Genomic DNA, 24,806 nt, shown 5'->3' on the forward strand with positions numbered 1-24,806 from the left:
TAAGCAAATGCCAATAAGCCAGCCCCCAGCCCTGTGGTTAACATTGCTGATAACTGTGTTTCATACTTGACTCTCCATCACAGGTGGTTGTTTGCTTGTTTGTTTGTTTGTTTTCCTTTTTATTAAGATGCAGTAGTTTCATATTGTTTCTTTCACTTGTTTGTCATTTGTATGTGATCCATGCGTAAGACATAATATGTTTAAGCAAAATTGTGTCCTTGGCTTTTTAAGTCTTATTTGATATTTTAAGGATTCATTAATAATTGAAAAAATATTTTTAAACTACAGATGTGTGCTGTTCACTTTGTTAGACATCAAGTACATGTGACTAAATTAATTTGAAACTAAATTTAACACTCAGTTTTCATTGACATCAGCTATATTTAAGTGCTAATGGCTGCTGCATTGGACAAGACATGTGTGTCATTATATAAGGGCCTGCTGCACAGGGCTGTAAATAACTCATTTCATTTTGTAGAGTTGTGAATTTGCTGTATAATATTCATGCTGTGTCATGTATACTGAATAGTTACTATGCTTGCTACCCTCCCCTCAAGAAAACTTGTATTTTACAGTATGCCTTATATAAACTTTTAGTCAAATATAATCCTATGCTACACTGTAGTATGCTGATGACAGCCAGACAATTTTTGGAAAACAAAATTGTATTAACAATATGTAAAAGCATTTTTATATAGCTAATTTATTTTACTGCTTCTTTAATGTGAAGAGCACTTTCCCCTTACTCCTGTCCTGCAGAGGGACTCCAGTGCTTTGGTCCACTCATTGTCACACTTCCCAAAGTTAATATGGCCTATTGTTGGTGTCTTTACACCATATCCTGGGAGCACTTTTTTTTTAAAATTTAAATAAGAAACAAATTCCCCAGGGAAAGGAGGATTTCACCAGCAGTTTCCGAGCAGAACTGATTTTGGTGTGTTAATGCAGACAGTCTGCCCAGTGTTAAAGTGCTAAGGAGGAAGAAATACAAGCTGCTGTCTTCGTGTGATCACACCAAAATAGCAGCTTGTATTTACATTTTCCGTCTCCTTGAGGTGGACTGCAGGCACACATGGATGAGTGGATGTACTTGGTGTTGTGTTGTGATTTTATTTAATGCAGGCAAAGTACATGGTTGTGCATGCACGACCAGCCCTCACATATGCACTTGTTCACAGCCGAGAAAGTGAAAACTACAACACCAGCCGCTCTCTAAGAGTTGTCAGCAACCTGTGTGTGTGTATCTAAAATATTAAAGAAGGGGGAAACAGATTTTCAAGAAAACAAGAAACAGCTCTTCTGTCCAATGTCCTATAGTTCATCCTTATTTTATATTTAAGGTAAAAACAAAATGATGATTATTGTTGCAGATCCATGTTTTTCTCATATTGCTCTTGTTGTGAAGTATTACCTATTTCTGTTTACTGTAACTGTGCATATTACTACCATAAATTTTTCTAAATTATGACCTCTTTGAAAACCTTTATGAAGCCAGGCGTGGTAACGTATGGCTTTAATCCCAGCACTTGGGAGACAGAGGTAGGTGGATATCATAGTGACTTCCAGATCAGCGTGGGCTACAGAGCGAGTCCTTACCTCAAAAAACAAAACAAAAGAAACGTTGAGTCTTTTCAGTTACTTGAATAAAAACAGGCTGGAAAGATGGCTTAGTGGTTAAGGCATTAGTGACCTAGTGACCCAGAATCAATTCCCCAGAACCCACATAAGACAGATACACAAGGTTGTACAACGATTTGGATTTTGTTTGCAGGGGCTAAAAGACCTGGCATGCCCATTCGAAGTGCTTTTCACTTTCAGCTGTGGTGTCACGCTAGCGTCCTGGCCCTCACCTGTAACCGCTGTCTGTGGTGTCACGCTAGCGTCCTGGCCCTCACCTGTGACCGCTGTCTGTGGTGTCACGCTAGCGTCCTGGCCCTCACCTGTGACCGCTGTCTGTGGTGTCACGCTAGCGTCCTGGCCCTCACCTGTGACCGCTGTCTGTGGTGTCACGCTAGCGTCCTGGCCCTCACCTGTGACCGCTGTCTGTGGTGTCACGCTAGCGTCCTGGCCCTCACCTGTGACCGCTGTCTGTGGTGTCACGCTAGCGTCCTGGCCCTCACCTGTGACCGCTGTCTGTGGTGTCACGCTAGCGTCCTGGTCCTCACCTGTGACCGCTGTCTGTGGTGTCACGCTAGCGTCCTGGTCCTCACCTGTGACCGCTGTCTGTGGTGTCACGCTAGCGTCCTGGCCCTCACCTGTGACCGCTGTCTGTGGTGTCACGCTAGCGTCCTGGCCCTCACCTGTGACCGCTGTCTGTGGTGTCACGCTAGCGTCCTGGCCCTCACCTGTGACCGCTGTCTGTGGTGTCACGCTAGCGTCCTGGTCCTCACCTGTGACCGCTGTCTGTGGTGTCACGCTAGCGTCCTGGTCCTCACCTGTGACCGCTGTCTGTGGTGTCACGCTAGCGTCCTGGTCCTCACCTGTAACCGCTGTCTGTGGTGTCACGCTAGCGTCCTGGTCCTCATCGTGTAACTGCTGTATATGGCCCCAGGCAAGTGTCCTAGTCCTCACTCTTGTCTGTAACTTGGCATTAATGTATTTGGAGGGCACCACAGTTGGGCACTCAGAATATCTGGTTAGTAGGTGTTTTGCTTTGTTATCCTTCTGTATGTTAATGAGAAAGTTAGAGTGAAAGTCTGCTGTGTAGTAAAGGGAAGCCCCATTGTTGATGTCCCCAGAGCTGGCTTGTTTATGAGAAGGTTAGAAGGAACATCTGCAGTGTGTTAAAGTGACACTCATACCTGTGATGTCCCCAGTGAATAGTCTGTCAGCAGGACATGTGTTGTATAGAACATTGAGCAGATCTGGAATTTGAGCTTCTCTGTCCTTCAGTGGCAATGCTTTTATTTTCCTCTCAATGTTTTCTTCATGTTGAAAACTAAAAGTTTGTATTTCTAGTTGTGACACAGGTTGGCACTTAAAGTATAGATATTTTTCTCTACTTGTATAATTTTCTCCCAAAACTTTCTCCAGGTTGGTTCAAGTAGAAAGATATTTAAGAAAATAGCTAGTAGCAGTGTAAATGTTTTTTTTTTTTTTTTTAATGACTTGGGGCTTTATAGAGCAAGAAAGAACTTTATATGAAACCCTCTCCCAAGACGGTAACAGTTACTACCTCTTCACCTCTAGCCTCACCTGCCTTCTTCCCCATCTTTCACCCTGTCATCCCAAGGTGTCTCTTTTTCTCCTCAGTATGTGGTGATGTCAGTCCCTCACATTTCCTGTTACACTTTTAAATATTTTTTTGATGTCATCTTAATAAATCCTACCATTTTTCATTGTGAAAGCTTACTGCTGGTATTTCTTTGATGTACCAATCAGAATACACCTCCTCCTTCAGGCATTTGAGAAATGGGTGTTGTTTTTCCTTTATTAATCACAAAACCAAATTGAACACAACAAAACTTTTCCTAGGCTTTTCTTCTGCTTCCTTTTGTGATGCTGTAGTCATCATTCCAGAGCTTCATTTTCCTTTTCACCAGGCTGTCTGATTGTAGTCAGATGTGTTCCTTCAGTAAGTACTACTTGAGAAATTTCTTTGTCCCACCTCTGTAAAAGTGAGGGATTCTAACAGATACTACCTGTTCTCCTTTCTGTGTCATACACAGACTCTGGTTACTAAACATCACCCATGTAGTTTCTATCTGTGCTCTAAATTCTGGACAGTTTCCTGCAGTAGGTTTTCTTTTGTCAGTAGTCAGCTACTGAAATCCTTTTATTTCTAAAGGGAAAATGTTGCAACTCAAAAAGAATATGTCTTTAGTAAGCAAATATGTTAATGATAAACAGGATTGGTATTTCTCCTACTTTATTTTTTATGTTAATCTTGTCTGCCTGGATTGAACTTCTTTAGGTGAAGACCAATTAACGAAGCACCTTTGGTATGCAAAGCTCTTGGTAAGCAAATAGAACAGAAATATACGAACCTTTGTTCAAATGAGGGTCTGAGTTCATCTATTCTGTTTCAGTGATTGTTGCCTTCCAAGTTTGACGTTTAAGAGCACGCACCTCTTTGTTGGGAGAGCCTGTTAGTGGAGCTGGGCCTGCCTTATACCTGCTCGAGCTCTGCAAGCCACCTTCTCAGTCTGTCTGAGGGCAATTTTTCAGATGGAAGGGTTCTCTGAGGTCTTATCTTGCTGAAATCTTTAAAAATTTTTCATTTTTATTGTGTCTTCCTTCTTCCATAAATGTAAGAATTGACCAGATAGTATCTTCAATGTTGTGACTGCATGTCTGCTTAGGTAGCTCACCCAATTTGTTGAGTAGACTTTCTGCTTTAATATAAGTGGAGGTTGCCATGTGATGAGATGTTTAGTTCCCCTAGGAGAGTCTTTTCCTTCTGTATTTCCCATGCTGCTGTCCTTATTTCCATTAAACCTCCTTTGCATCCTACTCTTGGACTTTCTTTGTCAAAAAATCTCTTGCAACCCCATTGGTCTCTCATTGACACATTTTTAAAGGCTCTCTGGCTTCTGAGTCTTGAAGACATTTCTTTTATGTGCTTTGAAGTTTTTCTACATGCACATATGTATATATGTTCTATTTTAAGCATGTTCCCTCTTGTATTTTCCTACCCTTCCGGTGTTACCTCTCTTCCTTCTCCTTAGTGCTTTGTGTCCCACTAGAAAGTGCTCAATTTTATTTATTTTTTTATTGACAACTTCCATAATTACAGACAGTAAGTCAAGATAATTTCCTCCCCCCTCACTTTCCCCTTTGCAACTCCATTTTCCATCATATCCTGCCCTCTCAAGTAGTCTATTTATTTATTTATTTATTTTTGGTTTTTCAAGGTAGGGTCTCTCTCAAACTTATGGTGATCCTCCTGCTTCTGTTTCCTGAGTGCTGAGATTAAAGATGTGTACCACCACACCCAGCTGTCTTTAATTTTTTAAAATTATTCATTTATTTATTTGAGAGTGACAGAAACAGAGAGAAAGACAGAGGGAGAGAGAGAGAATGGGCGCGCCAGGGCTTCCAGCCTCTGCAAAGGAACTCCAGACGCATGCGCCCCCTTGTGCATCTGGCTAACGTGGGACCTGGGGAACCAAGCCTCAAACAGGGGTCCTTAGGCTTCATAGGCAAGCGCTTAACTGCTAAGCCATCTCTCCAGCCCCTGTCTTTAATTTTGATGTTATCTTTTCCTCCTGTTATGAGGGTCTTGTGTAGGTAGTGCTAGGCACTGTGAGTTCATGGATATCCATGCCATTTTATGTCTGGAAGAGTGCATTGTAAGGAGTTCTACCCTTCTTTTGCCTCTTACATTCTTTCCTGAGCCTTGGAAGGTGTGATAGAGGTATTTCAGTGCTGAGTACTCCTCTGTCACTTCTCAGCACATGGTGCCTTCTGAGTCATCCCAGAGGTCACTGGCATCCAAAAAGAGAAGCTTCTCTAACTGAAAGTGAAAGTAGCATTAATATGTCAATATAAACATTAAAAGAAGTGCTTACCAGGCAGCTTGGTGAGCATAATATATGCATTTAGACAGACAACAGCAGGTATTATATCCCTAGGGCTCATGATCTCCCCATCACACGTTTTGAGTATCAGGTATGTATTCCCTTCTGTGGAGCAGGCCTCTAGTTCAATTAGAGTGTGGTTGGTCAGCTTTATTTCTACTTTCATGTCATATGTGTGAATATGATTTTACGTATCATTGTAAAAATCTAGGAACTACTGATGAGCAAAAACACACAATCTTTACTGAGAATGTCTTAGTTCACTTAATATGATTAGGTCTAATTACATTCATTTTACTGTCATTGATATAATTGCACTCAACTTTGTGTCTGAATTTTAAAATCCCAAAATGTATAAGTACCACTTTTCTTTATTCATCCCTCTTTTGTTGGAACAGAACTATTGTGAATAGTGGTATGATAAACATTGACTTGCAAGTATTCCTGCAATATGTTATCTGGAGTCGTTTGTGTAAATATCCAGAAGTGTCATACATTGTCACATGGAAGATTCTAGTGTTAGTATTTAGTGTGTATCAATGCCATGTGTACATGTATATGTGGTCATGTACTTGAGAGCGTGGTCATGCTGGTGCCATAGTATACATGTGGAGGTCAGAAAACACCTTTCAGGTCAGTCATCATCTTGTTTTGATCAAGAGCCTATCCTTCTTGACCCCTCAATTTCCCAGGCTAGCTGGTGCATGAGTTTCCAGGACATGCTCCTTTTCTGCCACCTAGTTCATGATAGGCTTACTGGGTTGACAACACCCCACTGCAGCTTCTGGCTTTCATGTGATAACTGAGAATCCACACTCAGGTACTCACGCTTGCATGGCCAGTATGTTGTCTGCTGAGCCATCTCCTCACCTCTAGCTTTAGGATTTTGAGGAACCTCCATACTGTTCCATTTGTCCACATCCTCACCAACATTTGTTGTTACTTCTTCTCTTAGTGACTGTCATTCTGACAAAGATAAGTTGTAATCTCATTATAGTTTTGATTTATAGTTTCCCTTTTCATCCTTTGAGAACTACTCATTTTATTAGTCTGTGTCTTAATTGGTATATTCTTTTGTTTTGTTTTTTAAAGTATGTACACATTCTATATTTGAAAACATTTTCTCCCACTCCATAGGGTGTCTTTCCATATGATCAGCTGTTCCTTTTGCTATACCAACACTTTCTAGTTTCCTGGGGGCTCACTTGTCAATTGTTGACTTTTTCCTGAGAAAATGAACTTTTATGAGAAAGCCCTTGCCTAAGCCTATATATTGAAGCATTTATCTATATCTACATTTCCTCAAACATATTCAGAGTTTCAGATCTTAAACTAAAATTTTTGATCCAGTTGGAGTTGATTTTTTTAAAAATATTTTTTGTTCATATTTTATTTATTTATTTGAGAGCGACAGACACAGGGAGAAAGACAGATAGAGGGGGAGAGAGAGAGAGAGAATGGGCGTGCCAGGGCTTCCAGCCACTGCAAACGAATTCCAGACACGTGCGCCCCCTTGTGCATCTGGCTAACGTGGGACCTAGGGAATCGAGCCTCGAACTGGAGTTCTTAGGCTTCACAGACAAGCACTTAACCACTAAGCCATCTCTCCAGCCTGGAGTTGATTTTTATACAGGGTGAGAAATAGGGATCTAGTTTCATTCCTCCTTATACAGATTTCCAGTTCTTCAAGCAGCATTTGTTAAGGTGAGTGCCCTTCCTCCAATGAACACTTTTGCCATCTTTGTCAAATATCAGGTGACTATAGCTGTGTATAGTTATATCTTGGTCTTCTTTTCCATTGATCTACATGTCAGCTTTTGTGCCAGGTCAGAAAATACTTCTCAGGTCAGTCATCATCTTGTTTTGTTATGTTGGCTGTTCAAGTAGAACTTCAGGTCAGATGTGGTGATACCACCAGCATTATTCTTTCTGCTTCTGAATATGTTGGCTATCAGGGCAATTTCTGCTCCAAAATTGCTTTTTCTGTTTTTTTGAAGATTGGCATTGTGGTTTTCGTTGGAATTGCATTGAATCTGTAGGTTGATTTTTTTTTTTCTTAAAATGGGCCAGCTTCACAATATAAATCATTCTAACCCATGAACATGGAACATCTTCTATCTTCTCGAGTCTTCCTCAGCTTCTTTTTTTTTTAAATTTTTTTGTTCATTTTTTATTTATTTATTTGAGAGCGACAGACACAGGGAGAAAGAGAGAATGGGTGAACCAGGCCCTTCAGCCACTGCAAACGAACTCCAGACATATGCGCCCCCTTGTGCATCTGGCTAACATGGGTCCTGGGGAATCAAGCCTTGAACCAGGGTCCTTAGGCTTCACAGGCAAGTGCTTAACTGCTAAGCCATCTCTCCAGCCCCTCAGCTTCTTATAAAGATTTCATTATAGCAGCTTTGCCTTCCATGCTATAGCAGTTGCCTAACTGGAGCAGCTCACAGAAGGGAAGAGTTTATTTCAGTTTACAGTTCAGAAGAGTAGAGTCCATCATAGTTTGGAAGAAATGGAAAGATCAGGAAGGCAGTGCCACCTCATCACATCACATCACCAGGGAGGAAGCAAAGTGAGAGGGATGCTGGTACATAGCCAGTTCTCTTCTTTTTATGGAGTCTGGGATCCCAGTCCATGACATGGGACACTGAAGCCAGGTCTTATCACCTTAGATTAGTAAACAAGATAATCACAAGCATGCCCCCAAAATTATGTAATCTAGACAGTCCCTTACAAGTTAATCTAACCCCATCAAGTTAAGAGTCAGTATAAGAATGATCTAATCTAGACAGCCCCTCACAGGTTATACTAGCCCCATCAAATTGACAGTCTGTATAGAATAATTTAAGGTAGACAGTTCCTTGGGTTATGCTAAGCCCTATTGAGTCAACAGTCAGTATAAGCCATCACATTTGGTTAGTTTATCCGAAGGTATTTTTGCTGAAATATTTTTATTTATTTGAGAGAGAGAGAATGGGTGTGCCAGGGCCTCTTGCCACTACAAACCAACTCCAACTCCAGTCACATGTGCCACTTTGTGCATTTGGTTTTTAAGTGGGTACTGGGGAATCGAACCTTGGCAGTCAGGCTTCACAAGCAAGTGCCTTTAATCACTGAGCCATTCCCCCCAGCTATTGCTTTTATATATTTTACATATATTTGAAAGAGAGAGGAAAAAAGCAGACGGAAAGAAGGGGCATGCCAGGGTCTTCAGCCACTGCAAAGGAACTTCAGACACATGTACCATCTTGTGCATCTGTCTTACATAGGTCCTGGGGAGCCAAACCTGGATCCTTAGCTTTGCAGACAAGTGCCTTAACTGCTAAGCCATCTTTCCAGCCCCTACTGTGTGTTTGTTTATTAAGGCAATTGTTACTGGGATTGCTTCGCTGATTTCTTTCTCAGCATGTTTTTTTATCGGTCAGTTGGAAGACTACTGATTTTTTTAATGTTAATTTTGCTTTTTTTCTACTTTGCTAAATGTGTTTTTCGTCTCCTAACAGTTTTCTCATATAGCCTTTAGGGTCTGTTATGTATAGAATAATCTCACCTACAAATAATGATATTTGACATATTCTTTTCCTGTTAGTATCCATATATCTCCCTCTCTTGTCTTACTGCTCTAACAAACACTTGAAGCACAACAATGAATAAGAGTGGGGGGAGGGGGACCCCAGGCACTCTTACCTTGTTCTTGATCTTAATGGAAATGCTTTGAATTTTTTCTGTGTTGTATGATATTGGCTGTATGTCTGTCCTATATACCTTTATAATGTTGAACTATGTTGCATCCATTCCTAGTGCCTTCATTGCTTGCTTGCTTGTGTCCTTCCTTCCTTCCTCCCTCCCTCCCTCCCTCCCTCTCTCCCTTTCTGTCTTTCTTTCTGAGGGAGACAGACAGAAAGAGGGAGAGGAGAAAGAGAGAGGGAATTGGCACACTAAGGTCTCAGCCACTGCATTTTAATGCTAGATGCTTGCGCCACCTAGTGGGCATGTGCAACCTTGCACTTGCTTCACCTTTGTGCATCTGGCTTTGGTGGGATCTGGAGAGAGATTGAACATGGGTCCTTAGGTTCTGCAGGCAAGTGCTTTAACCACTAAGCCATCTCTCCAGCCCTTCATTTCTCTTTAATTTAATTTAATTTTATTTTTATAATATTCAATTATTTACTTGCAAGAAGAGAGAAAGAAACAGCAAGTTTCTCTTCTTTGGGAGAAGCAAATGGAAAAGGAAAGAGTAAAAATAAATGCAGTCTATGGCTGGGTGTTCTGTGTATATTGTAATGGACATGGAATGATGGGAGAACTAGACAGAGATGTAGAGAATGAAAACTGTCTGGCCTGATTGCTGGACTTCAGTCTGAAGTCTCTTAGTATTTTTCCCCAGCCTCTTGAAGCCTGTGAAGCCTCTAAGATGGATGGTCCTGTTCTCCTTCTGGCTCTTCCTTTGGAAGTGGCAGTAAGTGTCAGGTCTCTGAGTTGTGCCTCACTGGTGGATATTCAGATGAACATTTTAGTCTTGGACATCCTTTCTGGACTCTGGCTGCAAAAGGTGACCCTGCTTCTACACAGCCCTTCCAGGGAGTCAGTGTCTGTTTGATCCTAAATGACTTTGGTTCCCACTGGGTGCTCTGTTTCTGGTCACTGTGTGTGTCACAGAGTGACTTCCCTGTGGTTCAGCAGTACTCTGCTGGCCATTTGCAGTACAATGACACTTACTCAGAGGTGCCTGGATTACTGAGCTGCTGACATCTCTTCTATTCACTGAATGTCAAGTCCTGAGCACCCAGTGCAAGGAGAGAGGCTTCTTCCTGAGGCCTCCTATTAATGCTGTGCCCTGGGTTTGGTGTCTTTTCCCCAGCTCTTAGAATGTCTGTTACTTTAAGGGCAGTGCACATTTTCTAAGACTTTCTGGCCCTACAATCTGCAATCTTTGTCCCCTCTCATTGGAGCAGGGAGCTCCCCAAACTAAATAAATCCTTCCAAGTTTGGCCCCATACTTTCACTCCTGCTTTGCAGAGTCCTCTGTTTGACTTCTCTAAGGAAAGTATAAATGGGGCTGGAGAAATGGCTTAGTGTTTAAGGCTCTTGCTGCGAAGCCTAAGGACTTATGTTTGCCTCTCCAGGTCCCACATAAGCCAGATACGAGAGCACAAGGCTGCACATGCACACAAGAGGGTGTACGTGTCTAGAACTTGGTTGTAGTAGCTGGAGGCCCTGGCACACCAATTTTCTCTCACACACTCTTGCATTTTTATCTATTTTTTATTTTTATTTTTTTAAATTATTTATTTATTTATTTATTTATTTAAGAGCGACAGACAGAGAGAGAAAGACAGATAGAGGGGGAGAGAGAATGGGCGCACCAGGGTTTCCAGCCTCTGCAAACGAACTCCAGACACGTGCGCCCCTTGTGCATCTGGCTAACATGGGACCTGGGGAATTGAGCCTCGAACTGGGGTCCTTAGGCTTCACAGGCAAGCGCTTAACCGCTAAGCCATCTCTCCAGCCCCACTCTTGCATTTTTAAAAGAAAGGTAGTCTGTTGGGCTTGGCTCAAAATAAAAAAAGAAAAGAAATGAAACTATAAATGTTTGGACATAATCCTCTTTTTCCTATAGCTGGTTTTCAGCTTTCCCCACATTATTATTCCCCGTTGTCAACTATCTTGCTCAGTACTAAAAGCATCTCTTCAAACATAGGGTTTGTTTGTTTGTTTGTTTTTTCTGAAGTAGAGTGTCACTGTAGCCCAGGCTGACCTGGAATTCACTCTGTAGTCTCAGGGTGGCCTCAAACTCACAGCAATCCTCCTACCTCTGCCTCCCAAGTGCTGGGATTAAAGGCATATGCCACCACGCCTGGCTACAAACATATTTGTTTATAACAACACCTGTTTAGACCTCAAGACTTAGTATCTTTGGCTACATAAATCAATCAATGTACATGTACTAGTTTAAGGCAACAGTGATATTATTTCTGAGTCACTGCAGTTCAGCAGTTGTGGCTTAGGAGTCTTGCATCAGATTGCAGTCAGGTGTGTACTTAGCTGCAGCCACAAATAACTTGACCTCGAGCTAAGGATCTATCCTGGTTCTGCTCACGTGGGTCTTTGGGTGGACCCAGTATTCTCTAGAGGAGGCTCACAAGCACACCATCCCAGAAAGAAGAGCAACCACTCAGAGCTTATGTACTTCTTAGGGAATAATTTCAGAAGAAAGATGTATTAAAGAATTTGCCGGTGTGTTTTTAAGACCACCACACTCTTACATAGTCTCCTGTGCATTCCAATGATCTTCTGCCATTCTGTCTAATTAGGAGGAAGGTTGTGTACTGAACAGGGGTTGGGTAGAGTTGTGTTCACATAGAACTTCCACTCATTCCACTGGGTAGCACTCAGTGGCATGGCTACAGCTAACAGAAGAGGACACTGGGAAGCCGAATCTATTTGGTTGTCTAGAAATGAGATTGACCAAGTGTGGTTGAATAGAGAGAATGAAATCCTGTACTCAGGAAGAAGAGAATTGATGTTTCTGTTTTCATTCTGTATCCAACTGCTCTTCATATGGTTTTGGCTCGGTTAGAATAAACCACTGCATTAAGGCATGATAGTTACTTTAGTACTGAATGGTGTACCAGGGAGTTTCCCCAGCTCATGTCAAAGTTTGGATGAGTGTTTGCTTTGATTCTGTTTTAAGATGCAGATGGAGCCTCAGTTATTTTTCCTTAAGTCCCCTGTGCTCTTTGTCCTGTCACAAGATGAGAAGTCCTCACCAAGGGTTCTGTTTGCTCCCTTGGGTATCTTATTGAACACTTGCATCTTCAGTAATTCATCTGGGCCCAATGCTTTGTCTGTTTTAATATTTCTAATTACCTAATTATGTACTATAATACAGTGACAAAGCTCTTTATCATTTCATTCTCTTCTTAACCCTTTCCTTGCTTAGGAGATAGTCTCCCTGAGTCTTTGTTGTGGTGAGAAGTCTTTGTGAGGGATAGTCTGCATCTCTGCCTGTCTTCCTTTATTGTCTGTGTTATTGACAGGACGTGACTTCACTGTCTTTTCAACTAACCACTGTCAGGCTCTAAACTTGTGTGTCATTGTTCTCTTTCCCTTGGTTTCTGATTCGGCCGCACACACTGTCACAAGAGAAGATATTCCAAAGGCAAAAAGAATTGTCCTGTTTGTCATAAGGTACTTTGTGAGAATAGTAGCCATTCTGTCATCAGTAGGTCTCAGTTTAGCCAGATGTGCATAAGTATCTTTGAGCCAAATCTAAGGGAAGTGAAACAAGTCTCAACATTAAGTTGTATATCAGTATAGCTAAAAATTGATAAAAGAAACTTATTCATTATACAAATATTCTTTTATTTTGGTTTTTCAAGGTAGGGTCTCACTCTAGCCCAGGCTGACCTGGAAGGCACTATGTAGTCTCGGGGTGGCCTTGAATTCATAGTGATCCTCCTACCTCGGTCTCCCAAGTGCTGGGATTAAAAGTGTGTTCCACCACACCCAAGTATGCAAGTACTTTCCATCCTAAATGAATAAAATGGTAAGTTTGTAGCATTACCATTTATGACATGTACTGAATTAGTGGGTATGGGCAGTGCTCAGTAGTCCCTGGCTTCACACAGAGTGGAGCGCTGATAACAGGTGCCCTGATGAAGTGTGCAGCAGCAGCTGTCCCACTTCTCTTTTGCTGCATGTGTGAGCCATTTAAACGATTAATTAAAAAGCACAGAATTTGTTTTGTTTCTGAATGTACAATTTAGACACAGTTTGGCAGGACAGCTCATCTTCTGCTTTGTTATGTTGGCTGGGTCAACCTGAAGGCCAGAGGCCTACTTACTCACATCTGCCTTTGGAAGCTGGCTCTTGGCCAGGACCTTCTCTAGGGTTGTGGTTGGTACATTATTTGAGGCTTTTCCTCAGAACTACTTGGCTTACTTAGAAAGTAGCTTTGTGTTCAAAGAAACCCCAGACATATATGGTATCTAACATAAATATATGTTTAACATATTTCCTCATAATAAATCATAAAAAAACATTAAGTTAAGGGGCTAAAGAGATAGCTTGTTGGCCATCCCATCTAGCCTACTTGGAAACTCCATGTCAATGAGAGACCTTGTCTGTGTGCAGAAAAACAAATAGAGAAAGGTAGATGCGGTTCTTGAGGAACAATACCCAAGGCTATCTTCTGGCCTCCACAAGTGCGCGCGCGCACACACACACACACACACACACACACACACACACACACATCCATGTGTGCTTGGATATACACATGAACATGCATGCCCAGAAACATACATACAAAAAAAGAAGATACTTATTGGGATGAGGAGATGACTCAGCAGATAAAGGTACTTGCTTGCAAAGCCTTCTGGCCTGGGTTCAGTTCCTGAGTAACCATGAAAAACCAGATACACAAAGTGGCACATGCATCTGGAATTCATTTGCAGTGGCAAGAAGTCCTGGCATGTCCAGTCATTCATTCATTCATTCCCCCCCTTCTCTCTCTGTCTTCTTCCTTCTTCCTTCTCTCCCTCCTTGCTTGCAGAGAAATATTTTAAATTGAAAAAGAATTACTACAATTCTTTGGTTTATGTATACATTCTATGCTTCATTAAAGAATACAGCAAGCATGCACACTACTGAGATAGATGCTTTGCTTGCTTATTTTATATAAGCAATGAAATCTTGGCTGAATATTTGACATCATAGGACAAGTATTGTTTTTATTCTTTTTCTGAGTTAAATGACATTATGATTTTATAATTGCCAGTGCTGAGAATGCTTCTTCCCATGAACGCATGGCATGGCAGGGCAAAAGTATGTGGAGGACCATTTTAGAAACCCTTGGAAATTCTCTCCTAATCCCAAGCCAAACTTTATTAAACAATTTTTGAATGAAACTCAAGCCATCAACTTAAGTAGCAAAAACATAGAATCAGTATTCTAGCATAATGCAATTTATTTAGTGATTTGACACTTACATACAGAGAAATAATGGTAGGAAAATACCAATCTTTGTTTTCTGTAATCAAACCATTATGTTTCTATGAGAGCAGAACACTTGGTAGAAAATTTAAACTACTGCAGTTCATAATATAATGGTCTCAAATGTGAGTTAGAGTGTTTCCAGAGTATTTGTTGGTGTTGCCTGGTGTGATCATGTGTCCCTGTGAGGTTCTCATATCTGCTGTCTGCTGAGAAGCAAGACTGCATGATACTTCACACACACGCAGTGCATAGAAATGCCTTGGAGTCATTATATTTGTTTTTGAAATAAATTTCGGTAATTGCATGTTCAAAAACTTTTTATTGTTGCCACATTTTTTACAATCCCCACATTCAATTTTGTGACCCTAAATGACTTTGTGACACAGTTTAAGACCCAATTTGTGGCAGGGCAAATGCCCTACCACTGAGCTACAATGTTTACCCTTCACTCTCGCTTCTGTTTTTTTAGATTCCACATATGAGCACATCAGTACTTTCCTGTCTGTGTATAGGCATTTCTTTTCAAATCATATAATTCCTTCCCATTTTTCACTGGAAAGTATTCTGCTGTGTATATATACATACACATTTTCCTTTGACCAATCATGGCACATTTAGCTTGATTCTTTAGTATATTGTTAGATCTTTCCAAGAAATATCCAGAAGTGGGATTATTTAATCATATGGAAATTTTACTTATTTTTGAGGAAGCTTCACACATTTTTCTGTAATGAAGATAATCTATAATCCATTCTGTCTGCATTTTTACTGGCTCTGCATATTTTAGTGTCCTTCTATGGATTGTGAAGTGGCATCTGATTGTATTGATTAGCTATCTCTAATGTTGACATACACAGAGTATTTTCCATGGTCTCTTAGCCATTGTCTGCTTTCTTTCTTTTGAGAAGTGTCCAAGTCTTTTATTTGTTACATTGTTAATTTTCTTTTATAGAATTATAAAGTTCCATGTATATTCTGTTGCTGAGCTTAGCAGATACATAGCTTGCACATTTTTTCTCCTCTCCCATAAGTTGTCTTTGTATTTTGTTCCTTCTGTTATGGAGGAACTTTAAATTTCACTTGTATGGTTACCAGGATCTAACCAAGCCTTGGACATACCCAGTGTGCATGGCTACTGCCAGCCCATTTATTTTGATGTCTTAATTTGTTATAATGCCAGCACTTTTGGGGGTCAAACATAAAAGTATTCATTGTGTAGACCATTATAAATGTTTCTTCAATTTTCTTCTGGTGCTTTTACAATTTCAGATTTTATGTTTAATTCATTTTGAATGTTTTGTTTGTGTTTTACATTTTGTTGAGTTGATATATATATATTATTATATATTATATATTATATATATATGTATACACACACACACATATATATTGGGATCTAGTTTTATTCTTATATATATCCAATGTTCCTACCATCATTCATTGAGGCAACAATTCCTTTTCCTATTTTGTATTCTTGGCATTTCTGTCAGATAGATATATTTTTCATTGGTGTGCTTTCTGTCTGTTCGGTCACTTGCCATGTCTGTCTCTCTACCAGTCATGTGCTGCTTTTTATACTCTTGCTTTGTATCATAGTCCAAAATCAGCTTGTGTGGTTTATCTGGCTTTGTTATTTTTACTTATGATTGCCTTGGCTATTTGGGTTATTTTGCAATCTGATAAATATTTTAGGATGTCTCTATTAAAAATGACATTTAAGAGTTTAATAGGGATTTTATTGAATCTGTAGCTTGCTTTGAATAATAGGGACATTTTGACAAAATTGACTTCTAAGCCATGAATACAGGATCTTTGTCTTTGTGTTTGTTTTGAGGGTTGGTTTTTTTTTTTTTGTCATTTTCTAGGCTTTTTGTAATATGCATCTTTTACCCTCTTTTAAAAGACTTATTCTCATATGTTTTTGCAAGTAATATACATGGGTTTATTCTATTGATTTTTTTTTAAATTTTTTATTTATTTGAGAGCGACAGACACAGAGAGAAAGACAGGTAGAGGGAGAGAGAGAGAGAATGGGTGCGCCAGGGCTTCCAGCCTCTGCAAACGAACTCCAGACGCGTGCGCCCCCTTGTGCATCTGGCTAACGGGGGACCTGGGAAACCGAGCCTCGAACCGGGGTCCTTAGGCTTCACAGGCAAGTGCTTAACCGCTAAGCCATCTCTCCAGCCCCTATTGATTTTTTTAAACAGTTTATACCATAGAGAAATGATATGCTGTTTTGTTTTACTCTGAAACAGAAACTTCTTTGTCTTTCATATTATTCAGTGGAGTTAGAGCTGAAACAATTAAAATTTTACTTGTAGTAAAAATACAGACTATTTCTGTCTAAATTCCATCATGGAATACACAGTTGCCCTTAGCTCTTCTCTACCCTCAGAGATACTCCTTCCCATTCACAGGCCTGTTTCACTTTCTGGCCAAATGGTGAAGTGACATCCCTTGCCCTTCCATTTTTTTGATAATGACAAAATTTACATGTAGCCCTTATTTGTGGTGTAAATTTCCTTAACCTCTTACTTTCATGATAAATGTTTTGGTTTGTATGGATCATGAGCATGTGTAGTTTTAGTTCTATTTTTTTCTTAGTAAATCATTTCTGAAGTTGGCACTGTTTGTCTCTTTTTCTACCTAAAATTGTGGATTAATTACTGATTTTTCTAAGTCTTAAGAAGTATATCAAGTTTGGGTCAGCATTCTGTCTTATAATGTGTCAAAAACAAATTTACCTTCTAATTTAATGTTGGTATTATTATAAACATCCCTGAATCAATATCAGTTGGCATGGGAGTTAACAAAAAAAAAAAGGTCTATAATTCTTTGTAAGTTAGAAAAGGTAAGGAAAAGCTGCCACAATGGCTTAGCAATTGAGATATTTGCCTGCAAAGCTTAAGGGCCCAGGTTCAGTTCCCCAGGGCCCAAGTAAGCCAGATGCACAAGGTGACATACATGTCTGGAGTTTATTTACAATAGCTAGAGGCCCTGGTACACCCATTCTCTCACATGCACATTAAAAAAAAAAAAAAAAAAAGGTTTCTTTTTTTTTTTTTTAAGGTAGGGAGGCTGGGCGTGGTGGCACACACTTTTCAATCCCAGGGCTTGGGAGGCAGAGGTAGAAGGGTCACTCTGAGTTCGAGGCCATCCTGAGACTACATAGTAAATTCCAGATCAGCCGGAGCTAGAGTGAGACCCTATCTCGAAAAAAGAAACCAAAATAAAAATAAAAGGTAGGGAGGCTCTTCAAAAACTTAAAACATCATTGAAAGCATCAATCACCACTCTGAAAAATGCTAGTCATTGTACTGTTCTCTTCTATCTATTTCTATGGATGTAATGTTTTCTTGCTACATACTAACTATATAGCAAGTGCTTTTCTAGGAACGGTGTCCTTGCCTGAGTGTGTTCATAAACTTTCTAGTAGAGCTAGTGCATCTCTAAGCTATGGAATGTCACCTGCTTGTCTGTGGCTCACTTGTAATTGACAGGAAAGAAGTCAGGAGGGAATACTGCTGCCACCTCCCCAGTATAGTAGTTTCCACATTCATTGCCACTTAATACCTGAGTTGGATTGGATAATCTGCAAAGGTTTTTTTCATGCTAAATCTGCAAATATAAATTCTTTTCTTTTTTTTATCTTCTAAAACAGGATAAACTTTTACTTTTGTTTTGAACCTTCCTATGTTTTTCTACCTTACTTGCTTGATCTGCAAGTTCTTATTCAGAATTTAGAGAACATGCCATTCTTTTCCTATAAAGAGAGCAACACAAAATTTCTTAATTGGCACTTGAACATCAGAGAGTGGAATTCTAGATGTCATGTAATTGCACAGATAAGCTATGTCTGCCAAAAGTAGACTTAAATTATCTGCCTACAGCTTACTTTTTGCAGATCTCTAGCATTTAGTCTCCCAAGTGGTCAATGTTCATTTCAATGAAACCTCTGTATTGATATATAGTATAATTTGCATTTTTAGTATTTTTATTTGAAATAATTACTATGTAGCTCATAGATATTTGTGTGAAAGTAAATATAGCAGTTGTCCGTGCTTTCTTTCATGAGCCACTGAATTGCAGCAGCTAAACAGTATTGATTTTTGTCAGTGGGCACCAAACATTTCCAAATAATATATAAGGAAGTAGACACACAAAATCATTGAGCCAGTTAATTTTGGCTTTGATCATGACCCTTGGATAACATGGATATTTAAGTCATAATGAGGAGAAAGACAAATTTTATCTCTCAAAAGTAATGTTCAGGCTGGAGAGATGGCTTAGCAATAAAGGTACTTGGAAGTGAAGCCTAAGAATGCATGTTCATTCTTGCCTTGTTAGGCATGCTGAGCTCATACACAGACAAGAATTTACCTTACTCTGACTCTTAGGGATTTTCTGGGCCCCAAATAAGGTTTTCTTGCTTCTCTAGAAGAGGTCCAAGTTCTGAATCTAGGGACAGTGGCAAATCAAAGGGGATTTCAAGCATGAAGATAGTATGCCTTTCTTTATGTAAGAAATTAGGACTGGAAAGGGCTGGGTAGATGGCTTAATACTTATAGGCACTTGCTTGCCAAACCTGCTGGCCTTGCTTCAGTTCCCCAGACACCCACGTAAAGCTAGACAAGCTTTGGTTTGTAGCACCAAGAGACCTGGCACGTACACACACTAAATAAATAAGTAAAATTAGGACTAGAGAATATATGCTTCATTAATATCTAACATGGTTCACCCAGACACAGTTACTAATACTCATAGGGATCCAACACAGGGTCAGCTTGAAGCATAAAACAGCTGAGATCCCCAGTACCAGATGTACAAAATGGCCCTTTCATCTGGAGTTCTTTTGCTGTGGCAAAAGGTCCTCACATGCGCATGCACACGCGTGCGTGCGTGCGCACACACACTCACACACACACACACACACACACACACACACAAATGAATAATACATATATATTTATTTATTTATTTAAAGTAACTCCTCTATTAAGCAGTACTTTTCTGTTTCAGTAGTACTTTTCTGTTTCATTAGTACAATATGCCTCCATGCTCTCGACAGTTTCCTCTCTAGTCTCTTGCATTTTCTTTTATAATCTAATTCTGCAGCCACCTAATTCTCCTTTCCTTACTTATGGAACCTTTTCTCAAAGATTAATAATGGCCTCTATTCCTAAGTATGCAGTATCTTCCATATGCCCTTCCTTTTCCTCTTGGTCACAAATTCAGTGTCACTGTCTCTACTCAGTAGATGAAGCATTTTATCAGTCACTGCCAGGTTACACAGCTAGAAATCACATGACAAGAATTTCAACATGGACTTTTCTCCTTAGGTCTGTGAGTTTGTCATTTTTTGTCCTATAATGTGCCCTCATCTTGTCGTTTCTATACTCTTCTTTCAGGCTTGTTTCTACTTACAATCTGGGTCACTTTCCTGTCTAGAAATGTGGAGTCACTGAGTATGTTGCTTGTTGTAAATCCAGTATTCTAAGCTCCTTTTAGACTTACCCACTCTGTTGTCTACCCTGCTCCTCTGCTCCTTACAGGCAGAGCCTCCTGGAGTTCTTTTCCTTCTGCTTTCTAGTGGTCACACTTGAAATCCCGACAACCTCTCAAACCTTCATATCATGTCCTCTGGCTTAATTTTCTTTCCCACAAATATCAGTGCTCCTCTTCTCCCCTCCAAAATTCCTTTATAACCATTCTGTGTTGGAACCCAGCTGGCATTTTGTTACTAGATGACATACCCCATGCAGTCCTTACATTGTGTACATTGCAATGTGTTTGTTCTTTGAGTATAAACAAGTGTTCAAACTCCTTCAGCAGATTTTTCCATTTCATATTATACCAAGCCATGTAGTATACTCTTTAACTTAGGGAGCATTTAAGCAAGGCATATTAACTATTGTTTTATTTTAATTCTATCTACATTTTTTATGAGAGAATTGGAATACTCCAGCCACTGAACTCTAGATGTGTGCATAAATTATGTGCATGTACCACCTTGTATGCATGCCACCTTGTGTACATGTTTCACCTTTGTGCATCTGGCTTACATGAGAGTCGAACATGGGTCCTTAGGCTTCACAGACAAGCACCTTAAACGCTAAGCCATTCTTCCAGCACTGTCTACAGCTTAATCAGATGAAACCAGCCCTGTCATGATATAGCGTAGAAATCTCAATATGTACATCAAGAAATCAAAGAAAATAATAATGATTTCTTGGAAAAATGATACCTTTTTAATTTTGTTAATTTTTATTTATTTAGTTGAGAGTGATAGAGAAAGGGAGAATGGGCGCGCCAGGGCCTCCAGCCACTGCAAACGAACTCCAGATGCGTGCGCCCCCTTGTGCATCTGGCTAACGTGGGTCCTGGGGAATGGAGCCTCGAACCGGGGTCCTTAGGCTTCACAGGCAAGCGCTTAACCGCTAAGCCATCTCTCCAGCCCCCTTTTTTATCATCATCATCATTATTATTATTATTATTATTATTTTGGTTTTTCAAGGTAGGGTCTCACTCTGGCTCAGGCTGATCTGGAATTCATTATGTAGTCTCTGGGTGGCTTCAAATCTCGGCAATCCTCCTACCATTGCCTCCCAAGTGCTAGAATTAAAGGCATGCACCACCACGCCCTTTGAAAATCATATTCTAGGTTCAAAAAAATTAGATTGGAGAAGGTGGAAGTGGTCCAGTTATAGTATTCAGGAGACTGAGGAAAAGAGTTATAGCTCCCTGCTGGCTTAGGCTACTTACTAAAATTTTTGCTCTGAAGCAAACAGACAGAAAACCACACAAGTGGTCTAGAAAGAAAACAACAACCTCTCACCCCCCACATAGGCAGGCTACATGTCATTCACTTCTAATGCTCTTATATTCATATACACAGCAGTTTTGAGTATAGGAAGAAAGTAAAAATGTTTAGGTGTCACGTCACTTGTCCCTAGGATATAAGTATTTCTCTTTTATATTTTAAAATAATTCTTAAAAATATATATTTATTAGAGAGAGGTAGATACATAGAGACAGAAAAAGAATGCGCATGCCAGGGCGTCTAGTCACTGCAAATGAACTCAAGACACATGTACTACCTTGTTATAACCCTTTTTAATCACATTAATGACATAAGTTTCAGGAAAAATCAGAGCTGAGATGAAATCAGAAGCAATCCTTGGCCTTTCAGAGATGAGAATTTTAGGGCAAGTGTTGAAACTGTGCTAGTCAAGCTCAATCTTGTGCTTTTCTTTTACCAGGTTTCCTGAAATGCAATTTTTCCAACAAGAAAATGTGAGAAAAATCCTTACAGATGTTCTTTTCTGTTATGCGAGAGAAAATGAGCAGTTGCTTTATAAACAGGTAATGAAAATATCTTACAGGTGGCATCCATTGACTCCAAATTTTCCATACAGTTTGACAAATGCCAGAACAATAATGGCACCTTTATTGTATCCAGAGTTGTATCCTAATGCTCAGCCGTCCTGGAGCTGCTCTGCTGCAGAGGGAAGTAAGCTCATGGGGCACATATGCTTCTTCCTCATTAGAAGACATTTGACGAGATTGTGTTGTAGAGGTTCCATCTTTCTTCCAACTTTTGGGAATTCCTTTAAAAACAGCATCTTTGAAATCAGTTTTCTAATAAAACTTTTCAGATTTGTTTGCATAAATATTATTTCTAACCACAGCATTTACAGATATGCCATGTGAAAATAATCAAGTACCCTATCACTTCAGAAAGTTACAGTTGTCTTTTTGTGATCTATATTTCAGCCATCTCATTAGTACACAACAATGATTAGATTCTTTTATTTTATTGAAATATAAATTAGTATATGAATTTATACCTTGGATTTGGATTTTTTTCTACATATATTGGGGTGTGTGTGTGTTGCATGTATATTTGCACACGGGCACTTGTGTACTTACATGCACATGTATGTGGACAACAGCTTCAGGTGACAGAGGTCATGCCTCAGGAATGCTGTTTACCTTTTTTATTTTTATTTATTTTCATTCATTTATGAGAGACAGAAAGAGGGGCAGAGAGACAGAGAGAGAATGGGCACACCAGGGCCTCTAGCCACTGTAAATGAACTCCAGATACATGTGTCAACTTGTACATCTGGCTTACGTGGATCCTTGGTAATTGAACCTGGGTACTTTGGCTTTGCACGATAACACCTTAACCACTGATCCATCCCTCCAGCCTGCTGTTTACCTTTTTTGAGACAGGTTTTGTTCATTGGCCTGAAGTTCACTAATTAGGCTAGACTACCTAGTCAGCAGTCTCCAGGGATCTACCTATCTCTGTCTCTCCCAGTGCTTGAGTTATAGGAATGTCCTACCATGCTCAGTAATTTATGTGAGTATGAGCAATTAAAATTATGTCCTCATGCTTTCAAAGCAAGCACTTTACCAACTGAACTCTTTCCCTGCCCCTAGACCTAGGTTTCCATTGAAGTTTATTGTTTCCCTAAATGCATGCATACATTTGTATATCTAATTTTTCCAAATAGATATTAAACAATTATTCAAAGTAAATTCAGAACATTCCAAAACAATCAAAAGTTACATCAAATTGATGATTATGAAATTTGAATTTAATGTAATGGAAAACAACTATGGCAAAAGCAGTATGCTTAATTTGAAGTAAAATTTTTATTGTATACATATAATAATTAAGGGGAGTAATATTCTGCCACCAAGCAACACCTCCAGCTATTCATTTCTCTTCATATGAATGAATGCTGCCACTAGCTCTTTAAAATGTCAAGTGGAAAAGCATACATCTCATTCATAATGTCAGTCAAAACTTAACTATCAAATTTAAAAGCTATATGAATAAAAAGTACAATTATTACTGAAGGACTTTAAGTGATAACTGAATAAGTAGAAAAATTATAATGCGGTTTTCTGTGGGAAAACTTTTAATTCCACTATTGCTTATTGTACTGACACAAAATTTATACATATTTATGGAAAGTATTGATACATGTACATATTGTATAATATCCAGATCAGGATAATGATATCTTTCCACATTTATCCTTTTTTATGGTAGAAACTTTCAAGCTCCTATCTCTTAGGGTTGTTATTTTTAATACATTATCTACTGTTATCTATTGTCATCCTATTGTATAATGTCACTCCAGAAATCCTTTCTCCTATTGAAATTCAAATTAGTACTCTTTGGGCAAGTATTCTCTGTCTTTCCCTTCACCCTTTTCTCCCTAACCTTTGGTAACCACCACAGTACTGTCCATTTCTAGGATCAACTTTTTAAAATTCCACACATGACATTGACATAGATGTTTCTCTTCACCTCTACTTCCATCTTTGTTGTTCCAAATGACAGAATTTGGTCACTTTCATAGTTAAATGTGGTACATATACAATGGAATACTATTTATTTGTTGACAGACATTTAAAGTGTGCCCATTTCTTACTTGTTGTTAATAGCGCTGCAGTGAACATGGCATGTCTCTAGGACCTACTGATTGCATTTCCTTTGAATATGTATCTACTAACAGAATTGATGAACTACATGGTAGTTCTATTTTTAAGGGATTTTCTTTATAACACTTTATCCTGTTTTCCAAAGCCAGTATACTAATTTACAGTCTTACCAACAGCATGTAAGGATTTTCTTTCTCAAAGTCTTTGAGAAATAATCTATAAAAGTTTTACTAAATTTCTGAGACTGGGAAATTACATGGCTAACATGTGTAACATGTGTAGGACTCTAGGTTCAATTTCCATGTGGTGGGGGAAGGTTCCCTGATAAACCAGAACCAAACCAGCCTAAAAGGGAAGGGAAAAAATTTAAAGGTGTAAACAATAGAAGCCCACATTCAAAGTGGTTCAAACTGGAAGGATGTTATTAGCACTTACCTACTAAAGTGTGGGTAATGACTGCAGCCTTAGCTTAGTAGCTCAGAATCTTCATCATGGATCTAGAATCTTTGTTCTGTCTTCTTACTGTTTTGGCTTTCTCTCATTGTTCCCACTATTTCAAAATGTTTGACAATACCTCCCAGTAAAAAGTGAATGGCATGGAATCAAGTCAGAATGAAATGAGCCTAAGTCACACGATTGTTTCTGTTTAATTTGTTTCCTTGTGTGAATGGCTTGTTTCTGTGTATATGTGTGTGCCTGCATGTATGTGTGCACAGGAGCATGCATGTGTGTGCACATGCAAGTGGAGGCCAGAGGACAACCTCAGCTGTTTCTTCAGGAAAACATCCTCCCATTTTTGAGACAAGGTCTCTCATTGGCCTGGAGCTC

General features: G+C 39.5%; 1 protein-coding gene across 4 annotated transcripts in view; it reads left to right on the forward strand.

Annotated features, from left to right (window-relative positions):
- Tbc1d5 (TBC1 domain family member 5) overlaps positions 1-24,806 on the forward strand; it is a 453,289-nt gene that overhangs the window by 263,491 nt on the left and 164,992 nt on the right. For all 4 annotated transcript variants that reach the window (XM_045136200.1, XM_045136202.1, XM_045136201.1 and 1 more), the window contains one exon: positions 21,779-21,881. In XM_045136200.1, the coding sequence (XP_044992135.1) occupies positions 21,779-21,881 (103 nt within the window). The remainder of the gene's footprint in view (positions 1-21,778; positions 21,882-24,806) is intronic.

This window comes from Jaculus jaculus, chromosome 16 (assembly GCF_020740685.1).
Source record: "Jaculus jaculus isolate mJacJac1 chromosome 16, mJacJac1.mat.Y.cur, whole genome shotgun sequence".
Taxonomy (NCBI): Eukaryota; Metazoa; Chordata; class Mammalia; order Rodentia; family Dipodidae; genus Jaculus; species Jaculus jaculus.